This window comes from Octopus sinensis, unplaced genomic scaffold, assembly GCF_006345805.1.
Source record: "Octopus sinensis unplaced genomic scaffold, ASM634580v1 Contig10832, whole genome shotgun sequence".
Taxonomy (NCBI): Eukaryota; Metazoa; Mollusca; class Cephalopoda; order Octopoda; family Octopodidae; genus Octopus; species Octopus sinensis.
In genome coordinates this window covers 518146-530479 of record NW_021832226.1, presented here as the reverse complement: position 1 = coordinate 530479, position 12334 = coordinate 518146, and the positions used below count along the sequence as shown (strand labels likewise).

The 12334-nt window shown below is 34.4% G+C and overlaps 1 protein-coding gene across 1 annotated transcript; it reads right to left on the bottom strand.

Moving 5' to 3' along the window:
• Positions 1 to 225: 225 nt before the first annotated feature.
• Positions 226 to 5448, bottom strand: LOC115228614 (arginine--tRNA ligase-like). The gene is made up of 6 exons (XM_036498978.1): positions 5254 to 5448; positions 1975 to 2057; positions 1713 to 1894; positions 536 to 839; positions 351 to 408; positions 226 to 312 (listed from the first exon to the last, which is right to left on the bottom strand). The coding sequence occupies exons 1-6, from the start codon at positions 5446 to 5448 to the stop codon at positions 226 to 228; spliced, it is 909 nt and encodes a 302-aa protein (XP_036354871.1).
• Positions 5449 to 12334: the final 6886 nt, after the last annotated feature.

Below are 12334 nucleotides of genomic sequence, written 5' to 3'. Positions count from 1 at the left end.
CCAGATCTTAACATAATAGAAAATTGCTGGCATTATTTAAAGAGCAAAATCAGAAATAGAAACCCTCAGAACGTTAAGAGTTGTTTGATGAAACAGGCCCTCTTCAGGAGCTAGGTCGCTGTAAACGAAGCGAGAATAATACTCGAACTACAAAATAAATCAAAAATAATTTTTTTAAAAGAAATTTCTCAAAATTTACAATATTCAAAAATAAGAAAATTATCTTCAAATATTAATCAGCGGTTGAATTCCCAAAACAAGCATTCCGTGTGCCAAAGTTCGTCGGCACTGCTCAAACAGCACTACACGCGCCTACAAACAACATTCTCTAACAAATCTACATCAACAACTTCCTGAATATCGACCCCTTGAATCCTCAAGACTCCAATCCCACGATTTATCAGCCTTCTACAAAACAATAAACACAATACCCCAATCTAAGCAGGTAATTTACTATCAAATAAGCCTCCAATGTCTCGTACGACATTTTGAGAACATCTTCATAACTATAAAAGTAATAACAACAATCAATCACGTTATTAAGTGCAATATTAAATCAATTGCCTCTGACTGAGATAAATTAGAGACCACTAAGTCAAAATTTGAACACGTGACTTTATGTCTGACATTTTGGAGTAAACTTAGCATTACATTCGGATCAAACCTATGCAGTCTTGCATGACAGTATTGTAAGGATATCCCCGAGTTGATATCAAAGTCCAAAACTCTTTTCCAGTCAAATTCGACATCCTTTTCACGTGGGAATTTCAATTCGTTCAAAATAAGTGCTGATGAAGCCAAACTTGCCGCTGTTTGCTTTAAATTTGTGGCTCTTGTTGCTGAAAATAAACATTTTAAGTTAAAACTCTGAGTTTCCAATAGTTTTTCCTCAATTTGAGAACGTGCTTCATCGTACAAGTCACCAAGGACAAAAAACCTCCCTTTTCTGGTACTCATACCTTTGTATCGTCCAAAAGTCACGTGAAATCCATTCTGCTCTCTAAAGTAAACTCTAAATTGAAAACCTTAAGTTTTTATACTGAAAATATTTGATTAGAATTGATTTTAAATCATTAAAGTGGTTCGATTGTGCTTTTTCGACCTAAAACATTTAAAAAACCAATTTAGACCACGTAGTGAATTCGATCAAACTTTAGACTATTCTTTCGTGATATAAATGCTGAAATATCTCTAAGTATAACTTCAGTGCAATAAACCTTGTAATATATAATGTCGACCCATCACTTTTGAGGACAGGAACATAACAGGGACTATCAGGTGACTCCACTTCCAACAAACTGCGGTTATCTCTATAATTTATTAAAAAATATGAACTTATCAATTTTAGACATTCCACTATAAAATAGACTTTCGACAATATTTTTTCCCGTCAAATGATGACACGACTCCCAATCAATAAAATCAAATTCAATTCCAAATGCCAAAAAATACACATATTTAAATACCTTATAAAGTCTTTCATGTTCTTTTAAAGAACATTTTCTGAAGAAATTCCAATATTTTATCCCTTCGATGCCGCCTTTCTCTAACTGAGAGAAATGTTCTAATCCGCCTTTATATACTGACGGATCGACACCCGCCTCTTTATTAATCCGGACATATGTCTGTTGAGTGACTATTGATTACATTTAGGAGGGAATTTAATGTCGAACTATTGGCGGTTTCGTTATATGATGGCCCGTATAGTTTACAGCCAAGAGTTAGTAATCCTACAATTTTCCGATATGGCTGACCTATTTGTGTTCCCCAATCTCCCAAATAGTTTATTTTGTATACTTTATGACCAAAAATACGGTTTATATTAGCCACATAATTTCCGATTATTGTTGAACGCAGATGCCCCACATGAAAAGGTTTGGCAATATTTGGAGAACTGTATTTTATATACAATATATAATATTTTATACATAATATTACTTATATTAAAAATAATTATTTTCATATTAGAAATACCTGAATTCAACAACTATTGTTTCAGATTTTATGTTTTGAGGTCTCTTTTGGGTATAAGGAAGGGATATTCGACTGAGGGCCCACTAAGTGCACTAAGAAAAAAAATATACGGAATAATATTTTTGAGAATTTTTCATTCGAAAAAGTAAATTTCCACATAAATTTTTTATATCAAAATCGTTATCCAATTCGTTCTTAAATTAATTTATTTTAATTACTGAAATGTGCCTTGTTGCGTCATCTCTTAATTTTTCGTTGTCCTCGTTATATACATTTTTTACTAATTTTGATAGACTAATACTAAACATGTATTTTTGACCTCTAAATTTTATACAAAAAATATATTTTTATACTTTGGATTCTGGTCTGGGGCATTAAAACGTATTAGATCGGCGATTACTGATTTAATGAATCCAGGCTTATAGTTAAAATTATGCTGAACTGCATTACTAAGCTATTTATTAATATAAATTACTTTTAAATACCCGCAAAATTAGATTCAATTTTATCATTCGGATAACCAGACAAACAGATTAATTTTTTTTAATTTATTTTTTTAAACAATATCATTAATTATTTATAAATATTTAAAAAATATATTTTCATTCAAAGTTATTTTGATCCAGATTTGTCTGTCTAAACCAATTTGCTTTCTCTAATCCCTTTATTTATTTTCAAATATTTTTTTATCTTGTATTCGAACAAAATTTTAACTTTAAATATAGATAGATATTTATACTTTATTCAAGTAGTCGAATATTCAATTAAAAAGTTTTTTGCAATTTTTAATTGAACCATTCAGTATATCATTTTTGTGCTAAAAGAATTTTTAAGATACGCGTCAGAAGGTGGACGTCAGGGACACTGGTGCATCCTAATAAGTGGTTGAATTCAATTTATTGTTAAATTTAATAAGATTTAATACGAATTTAGGAAAAATTATGCACTACGTTTGACTGTCTAGGAAACTAATATTTCGCGAACCGAGAATGAAACCGAGCCGAGACTGAAAACATAACAGCTGTCATCAATGCCAATCCTTTTCAAAAATAAGATAATCAAAGGCCGCTGGCCCTTCCATCTAGCCTAATAGCCTGTGAGATTAAATCGTCTTCCATTTAAAAATTTTCAGAAAACTCCCAAAAACTTTAAATTAGTTTTTATTACGCCGACGACCTATTAATTTAAATTTTTACCGTTGAACGCTAAAAGACTGTCAATTTAGTTATTATTAAAAATATTAATTTTTACAAGGTTTTTTAAATTCTTAATTTTTTAAATACTACTTTGGCTGATGTCTCTCTTTTCAACATAGGAATAATGAGAAATTATTTAAGTCAAAAAAAATTTCCATAATTCAGAAATTTTAATAATTTTTAAGATAATCTTTAAGATGATATGTAGCACGATTTAAAACACTGTTTTCTTTCTTGGAGAGATCAGTAAATTTATTTTCGGTATTGGACACTTCCTTAATTTTGTTGTATTCATTAAATAATTCTTGAAGGTCGATTTGTGGCTGAATTTCCAAATTTTGTTTTTGTTCATCCTTTTCTTTTTTAATTTCAATCTTTATCATTTTTATCTAATAAATTTAATAATTTATATTTAATTATACTTCGTTGATTAGTTCAGACAAATCATGGTGTTTTGACGATAATTTTGCAAATGTATTTTTACTACTTTCTTCTAATTGAATTATTCTGTTCTAAATTGTAATTTAATGATTAATAAACTTCAAATTTTTCCATTTCTTTACTGGGGATTTTATTTTTTTTCTTTTGGAGATTTTGGGGATTTTTATTTGGTTGATTCGAAGTAATTAAAGTTTTTTTGGTTTCCAAAAACTAAAGTTTGCTTAAAACGTTTATACTCTATTTCTACTTTCTATTGCTTGTTCTATCCATAATAACTCCATTGAGTCGCCTGAGTTTTGACGATTATTTTTTACTAAAATCAGAATTTTTGAATACTTTGATTATATTTTAATTTTAAAGTTTCCAAAAATATATCTCCATGATTCTCATGAGATGGAGATAAAAATGAATTGATTGCATTAGTAAGACAGTCTTGATTTATTTTTGATTTATTATTTTTAATTATTTGATTATTCTCAGTCTGTTCAGTTTTTTCGTTTTCTTTTATTAATTCATTGTCTGTTTGAGTCGAGATTTCAGTGTGAAGTAAATTATTTGACGTTTTATCAGATATAACTGTCGTTTCTTTAAGATTAACATTTTCTGTCGTGTTAGAATTAACTATTTGATTAATTGGTTCTTGTAGATTTAAAATTATTTTCGGAGTTGATAAGCAATTTTGCCCCCATTGGATTGTGTAAGTTGAATTTCCTTCTATTTCGTAAAATAATTCTTCATATTTTTTTCTTAACTTTTTAAATCTATTTCTCACCAAAAAAGATTTTAAAATTCCCTGTTTAAATTTTACGTTATGAAAAATACATGTATTTGGTCATTCAAAATGTCGTTGTTTTTAAAATCTCTGATCATCACAGTGAGTTTAATATTTCTTTGACAACATAAAATATATTGTGATGATTTTTTTTCATATTTTTATTTTTGATATTCTTAATCTATTATATATTTTTTGGAAATGTTATTAAAAATTATTTGACTTCTCACAAAAAATATTTCTTATATTTTTATTAAGAGTAGTTTGGCTATTCAAATTACAAACTATTTTTTTTTAGTTTTTTAGCTTTAAATTTTTCGGAAATACAAAAAGGAAACCGAATCAGGTTCAATAACTATTAAAAAATAAATTTCTCAAAAATTTGAAACCTACATGTTTTTTATTATAAAAATTGACATGTTTGTGTATTGAGGTTTCATAAGTGAACTCTATTTTGAACAAGGATTCATTTAGTTGTGTGCTTAGATTGAAAATATCTAATTGATTCTAAACAACAGGAGGCGGCTCAAGGAGAACAGATGGGGAACAGAAACCTAGAGGACAAGTAAAGTATTGAGTGGATTATGACGACGATTAAGGATATTGTGGCAAATAAAGAAAAGAAAGTACTCAGACGGTCCGTCATAATCCACGACGGTCCTACATAAGAATCACCTCCAGAAGAAAGAGGTGTTTGATAACTTCACAGACTTTACTTTTCAGAACTACATCTTAAAAAACCATTTTAATTTTAACAAGAATCGTTTTATGTCGAAGAAAATCTACATGGCTACAGATTATGTTGTTTATTATTAATATTAATAAGCACACCGCAAAATAACGTAAGTAAAGTTATCTCGCTTGTGCTACCATCTCCTGGATGCGTTTTGTTAATCGCTTCCAAGTCCCTCTGTTCCTCGATAATTCCCTCAGGTGCTCAAGATCGTCTGCAGATTTCAACCCTTTTTCATTCAAAGTTAGGTCTTGATGCAAAAGGGTTGCTAGAGTAATTCGTGGTCTTCCTCGGAAGGTCGTTCCCGGATGAGGAGCGTAGTGGTGTTCCATTGCGAGATTTGCGGAAGTTTTCCTGTCCATTCTTAGGATGTGACCGAATATGCTCCATCTATTACTTCTTATTTCTTCGTCCAACGGATGTACATTTTACTTGGAGTAGAAATGTTTGTTTGATATGGGTTTTGGCAAAAAAATTCTTAGGATGTATTTCAGCTGCATTCTGTGGAAGGAATTCAGATTTTCCATTTCGTGCACTGTGAGTGCCCAAGAGGATGAGCTGTACAATAGACTATAGTTTTACGAACATATTGTATAGTTTGATTTTTAAAGACGCAGAAATTTGTTTACCTCTCAACCATATGTTGCTTAATCTTTTAAGCGCGAAAGTTGCTAGTGATTTTCATTGTATCATGTCTTCTGTATCTCCTAAGAGAGTGCCAAGATTATGTTTGGAAATACAATATCCAGACCCGTTTGGACATAAAGCTTAGCCTGCTAAAGGAGATCCAAAAGAAACTTTCGTAAGAAGGAATATACAAGAATCAGTTCATTTTGTGCTATTCCACTACCCGAAAGAAAAACAACAAAAGCAAGTTAAGCAAATTCTCTTCCAATATGGCGATTTGAGAATAATATTTAATAAATAATGAAGAAAAAGAAATATACTATTAAAATCATCAATATGTCTACGGAATGGCTAGTGAATGGAAACAACAGTCCGAGATCAGAAGCAATGTATTGTATTATTCAGGATCGAAATATATTTTTCAACGATAACGGAGGAATGTGCGATCATTGTAATCAAGCTAAAAAATCTGTTGATCACATGGCTACAAGATGTAGCAGAATGCTGAACAGTGATTACCAGAAGACATAATGAAGTTATAAGATGCATCCATTTGCATCTCTGCCGCCAATATGGAATCAGGAAAACCAAAAGGTTAAAGTCACACACAGTCCAGTCAGTTAGCTCAAATCATAAAGTGGAGATAAGAGTGGACACCACCTTGCAGACAGATGTTCATGTAAAAAACAATAGACCAGATATCTTTGTCCTTGATAAAACGAAAAACGAAATCACTCTAATTGAAGTCGGAATTACTTCCCACGCCATGTTAAAGCAAGTGGAAGTAGAAAAACTGCATAAATATGATCTTCTTGCTGGAGAATTATCTCAAATCCACGGTGCGAAGGTAACGATAATCCCCATTGTCCTCACATGGGACGGGATAGTTTCTAAATTCTATAAGTCTTATATGGAAAAACTGAAGTTGGATGCTTCCACTAGATCGTATATACAATCGCTGACGATTAAGAAGACATTGGAGGCCATGCTTGTTGAACATAAACATGGAGTGGAAATTGAAAAACATGAGGAACAAGTTTCAAGGGCCACCAACCACCTCCTAAAATTGGCTAGAGCAGTGGTTCTCAACCTGGGGTCCGCGAGATTTTTCTCAAACTTTATTTAAATGTTTCTATTTAATGATAACAATTTTAAATTAATATATAATAGAATAAATCATAATTAATAATATCTCTTTAGATATATTATAAATTAATATATTTTAATATTCAATAATACTGAGGAGGCTAAATTACTTTAAAGCTGAATGTAACTCAAATATTTATTTTTTGTAAAAGTTAATAAAATTTTAAGCACGCTATTGATATGAATTCCTCGAATGTTATTAAGATACGCAAATATAATCCTGATTATATAAAATATGGGTTTATTTGTATTGATAAAGATGGATTTGAAAGCCCAAAATGTGTTGTGTGCATGAAATTCTTCACCACAATAGCATGAAACCATCTCTTGTGAGACACTTGCGCACATGTCATCCCCATCTAATCCACAAAAATAAGGATTATTTTATTTCTTTGCGTAAAATGATGAAAAATCAAGTATTGACTCGTTTCATACAAACTTTGCCTTCTGATAATTCCATGCTATTAGCATCTTACATGATCTCATTACGTATAGCGAAAGAAAAGAAACCTCATAATATTGCCGAAAAATTGATTCTTCCTTGTTGTAAAGACATAGTACGTACTCTTATTGGCACTCATGCTGAAAATATGATTTCGGAATACCATTATCGAATGATACTGTTCATCGACGAATTTCTGAAATGTCAGAAAATATAAGTGTCAGTTATTGATATTATATTATTTATTTCAGGTGGTAGAACAAATAAAAACTTCATGCCATCAAAATTTCGCTAAATAATTTTACTATGTTTGAATCTTTTGAAGAACAATCTGTAAATATAGATGCATTTGAAATCAAAAAAATAACCGAACTTATTTATGCACATTTAACATATCTTCAACAAGAAGTAAATAAATACTTTCCAGAATTGAACGAAATTGATTTGAAATTCATTCGTACACCATTCAGTGTTGATCCACGTTTGGTCGATGAAAATATCGAGAGGCTTTTATTGACATGATCAATAATTCAAAAGCAAAAGATTTGTATGAAAAACTTGCTTATCAAGATTTTGGTGCGAAATTGTAAGCATTATCCTTCCGTAAGCGCAAATGCATTAAATTTGTTGCTTATATTCCCGACAACATATTTATGCGAACATGGCTTCTCAGCACTTCTCAATATAAAAAATAATCATCGCGCAAGACTGAATATTGAAGATGACATCAGGTTTGCTTATCGACAACCGAGCCTCTTATTGAAAAAATTGCCTCGAAAAAACAATATCAACCTTCTCACTATTTTCTCTATTGATTTAATAATAATTTTGTTTTTAGATAAGTAAAATTTTTTTGACAAAAAACTTAATAAATATGTAGGGGGTCCGCGAAATTTTTCATTTACTCACAAGGGGTCCGCGGACAAAAAAGGTTGAGAACCACTGGGCTAGAGAAACAACAGGTCCACCAGATTTGCCGGAAGATGTGTCTCATGTTCATATGAAGTGTTAGAGGAGGAGAATACGCAGATCCAGTGCAACGGTCCAAAAAGGAGGAGAATTATATAGATTAGTTAGTTATTAGTAACTAAAGACGTTAATTTATAATTCAATTAGGCTTTTTCTATTAAAATTATTAAAAAATAGTTCACATTTTTTAAATATCCGAATATTACCCAAAATTTGAAAAAAATTGATCAGACTAATAGTATTTTGTATTTTGCCCAATGGTGTCCCACAAGGCTCCCCTTTATTTCCTCTCCTTTTTAACCTATTTCTACATGACCTACCTATTACTAATGACCCAGACATTATGTTCTATCCTATGCGGACGACCTGATTATCTCTGCAAGAGATAAATCTCCTTCTGTGGCTGTTGCAATGGTCCAGTCACACCTCAACCGTGTATGTGATTGTCAATCTGCAAATATGTTGTGTGTGTCTGCATCTAAATCCCAGTTCACCCTCTTCACTACTGATAGAAGATTCAAGAATGGACTGGAACTATTCATTGGAGAAAACCTATTCAGTATTCAAGCAGTCAATGAGATACTGCTTTGCAAATCATTGTGGTTGCTATGGAATGCATTTCCATTTTATTACATTGGAAATAATTGAGTACTTTGGAACATTGAAATTTCAATAATAAGCATATTGGCATTCTCAGTATTCAGTATAAAAGGAATACATTTCATGCAAAATAATATACGCGCGCGCGTTTGTAAATCCGTTAATAATCGGAAAAAATCTATTCGGTGTGATTCTTGCTCTTCTTTGTTTCATATTTCCTGTATCAAGCTGTCAAAGAAGTCACTTTCCGGCCTCTCTCGTTGGGTGTGCTCTTCTTGCTCTTCCTTTCCTCCTTCTTATTTAAATGATGGTCACCACTCCGTCTCTCCTCCCTCTCTTGACAATCCTTCAGATCCATTTTTATTGGACTCTGAATCGGTCCTTAAATTGGTTCATGATTATCGTGTTTCTTTCCGCATTCCCATCCGAATCCCAAAATCAGCCCGTATTTCGGTGGCCCTAACCTTTCTTCTTTAATTGAGTCTGCCCATTCCGATCCATCCATTCATAATTGGAATCGTTTTGTTTTTTTTTCCCAACTTTTGCGTTGGGCTCCCCTGTTCGTCGCCCCGGTGCCGGTGCCTCCTTTGTTTCTCTTTTGAAAAAGAATATGAGTCAGTTTATGAATGGCTCTTTCGCTCCGTCTCCCTCTCATTTACCTTCTACCGCTAAGCCCTCGTCGAAGGACGGTTCTAAACGTTTACGGTCTCGGATTAACTCCTGCTTAATGTCGCATGATGTCAGCGCGGCTGTTCGTCTCTTGTCATCTTCTGATTCTGTCCGTACAATCACCCCCGATGTTGTTCGCATTCTCAAGGAAAAGCACCCTATTGGAAAACCAGTAACTTTTGATGTGGCCCAATCGTCCTGTTTTTCCTTTTCTGTTTCTCCCAACAACTTTTGGACGCCTTAAACTCCTTTAGGGGTAACAGTAGTGGAGGTATCGACGGTCTCCGTCCTATTCATTTGAGAGACTTAATTTCCGCCAATGGGGATACCGGGAATCGCCTCTTGAATGCTTGCACTAACTTGTGCAATTTATTCCTGAGCGGCAAAATTTCTGACCATGCTAGAATTCTGTTCTTTTCCGCGAATCTTACGGCCTTGGGCAAGAAAGATGGCGGTATCAGGCCTATTGCTGTTGGAAATGTCTTTCGCCGTTTATTTGCGAAAGTCTGTTGCAAGTCCGTTATTCCTTCTATTGGCGAGCAACTGCAGCCCATTCAGTTGGGTGTGGGTGTTCCTGGCGGTTGCGAGTCTTCTGTCCATGCCTGTCGTTGTTTTATTCACGGTTCTACTCGTTCCAATATTCCCCTTGCCTTATTGAAACTGGATGTAACTAATGCTTTCAATTCTCTGGACCGTGGTCATATGTTGGAGGTCTGTCAAGACCGTGTTCCACACTTGCTTCCCTTTATATCGCTTTCGTACTCGCTTCCATCACTTTTAATCGCCGGTGGTTCTTTCATTTCTTCGTCCTGTGGCGTCCAACAGGGGGATCCTTTGGGCCCATTACTGTTTGCTCTTGCAGTGGATGCCATTGCCCGCGTTAATGAATCGCCCCTTAATCTTTGGTATCTCGACGATTGCACCCTGGGCGGTCCGCCTGATGTTTTGCTAAAGGACTTAGCCAGACTAATTCCGGCTTTATCCGACATTGGTCTGGTTATTAATTCAAGCAAGTCCGAGATTGTCAATCTCTCTGTTGAGCCATCCCTGTTTAAGAACTCCTTCTCTCTTTTTTGCAAACTCCTTCCTGAGTTGAGACAGACACCTCTGTCTGATCTGGAAATTCTGGGGTCACCGATTCTCACCGACTCAGCTACTCGAATCCTCCTTGCCAAGAAAAATCTTATTGCATCTCTTTGTGAAAAACTTTCTGTCATTGATCCTCATCCTTCATTTTACATCCTCAAGAACTATCTTTTGATCCCAAAAATTGTTTATATCCTGAGGAGCTCACCTTGTTTTTATGCAACCCAAATGCTGGAATCTTATGATTCCTTGGTTCGGAGGTCTGCGGAGAAAATTCTCAATGTGCATTTCGACGATATTGCCTGGTGTCAGGCTAAACTTCCTGTGAGTCACGGGGGTCTGGGCCTCCGTTCTAGTATGGATTTGGCTCTTCCTGCCTTTCTTTCTTCGGCGTTTGGATCATATCTTCTTGTCCACAAGATTCTGGAAAAAACTACTGAATCATCGTTGGACTCTGATATTGATTCAGCCCTCGCTTTTTGAAAGGCAATTTCTCTGAGGTCCCTTCCGATGTCTCTTCTCAGCGAGACTGGGACAAAATTCTCTGCAGTCATTCTTCTACTGACTTGGACCACTCCTCGACCAACACAGACTGGCTTGTTTCCGATCCGCCTGTCAGCCATACTCAGGCTCCTGGCTGAATGTTCTCCCTTCTCCGCTTTTGGATACTGTCCTCGATAGGGATTCACTCCGTCTGGGTATCTGTAGTCGCCTGGACTCCCTGTCTACAGTCCTCATCCATGTCGTTGTGGGGATAAAGTTGACGCCTTTGGGCTACATCCTCTGTCTTGTCGAATGAGCGCCGGCCGATTTCCTCGGCACACCGAAATCACAGTCTAATTCAGAAAGCTCTGGAAAGAGCTGGTTTCCCTTGTATTCTGGAACCGACGGGCCTTGTTCTTGATGATGCAAAACGTCCGGACGGCTGTACGCTGTTCGCTTTTGAATCCGGGAAACAGCTCGTTTGGGACGTCACCTGTTCCGACTCCTTCGCCAAGGGTGCCTTAAATGCTACGGCTTGTCGTCCCGGCTCGTCGGCCGAGAAGGCCGAATTTGCAAAACTATCGAAATACACCCCTCGACATTAAAATCCGAACACTTAATTTTTAGCAAATTTTTAATCATTTTTAATAAAAGAATTTATTTGAGCTTCTTTATTTGTATTATTTTAACTATTTATATATTTAAATATATATTCGAACATATAATTTTCAAAATCAAAGCAGAAACGTGTTTTAGTGACAAAAAATTCCGAGCGGTATTTTGTTCAACTCGCAGAATACAATTTTTATTAGACAGAAATGAATAATTTCAAAAAAGGACAAATTATATCTTTATATAATCAAAATTTTTCCTATAAAATGATTTCGGACATCGTAAATATACCGAGACAACTGTTTGGGAGTTTGTTAAAAAATATCTAAAAACCGGGATTACGTGCAGAAAGGCTGGATCTGGAAGGCCACCCAAGTTCAGTCAGATGAAATTAGGATTCTTTTATCATTATCAACTGATAATTTTCGAACCGCAGCTACCTTGTCTTCAGAAATGGAAAAAATTACACAAAAAAAGTCTCAGCACGCACAATAACAAGAATTCTAAACTCAAAAGGTTTGTATGGACGAGTTGTAAAGAAACGACCATTTCTAAGTTCAAAAAATATTGCTCTCAGATATGGA

Coding starts and splice junctions, on each gene's coding strand:
- LOC115228614 (XM_036498978.1), bottom strand. CDS start 5,448: ATGGAACACCACTACGCTCCTCATCCGGGAACGACCTTCCGAGGAAGA. Junction 840..1,712: donor AGGATTACTAACTCTTGGCT/GTAAACTATACG, acceptor GTTTATTTTCAG/CAACAAGAGCCACAAATTTA. Junction 409..535: donor TTAATATTGCACTTAATAAC/GTGATTGATTGT, acceptor ATTGTTTTGTAG/AAGGCTGATAAATCGTGGGA.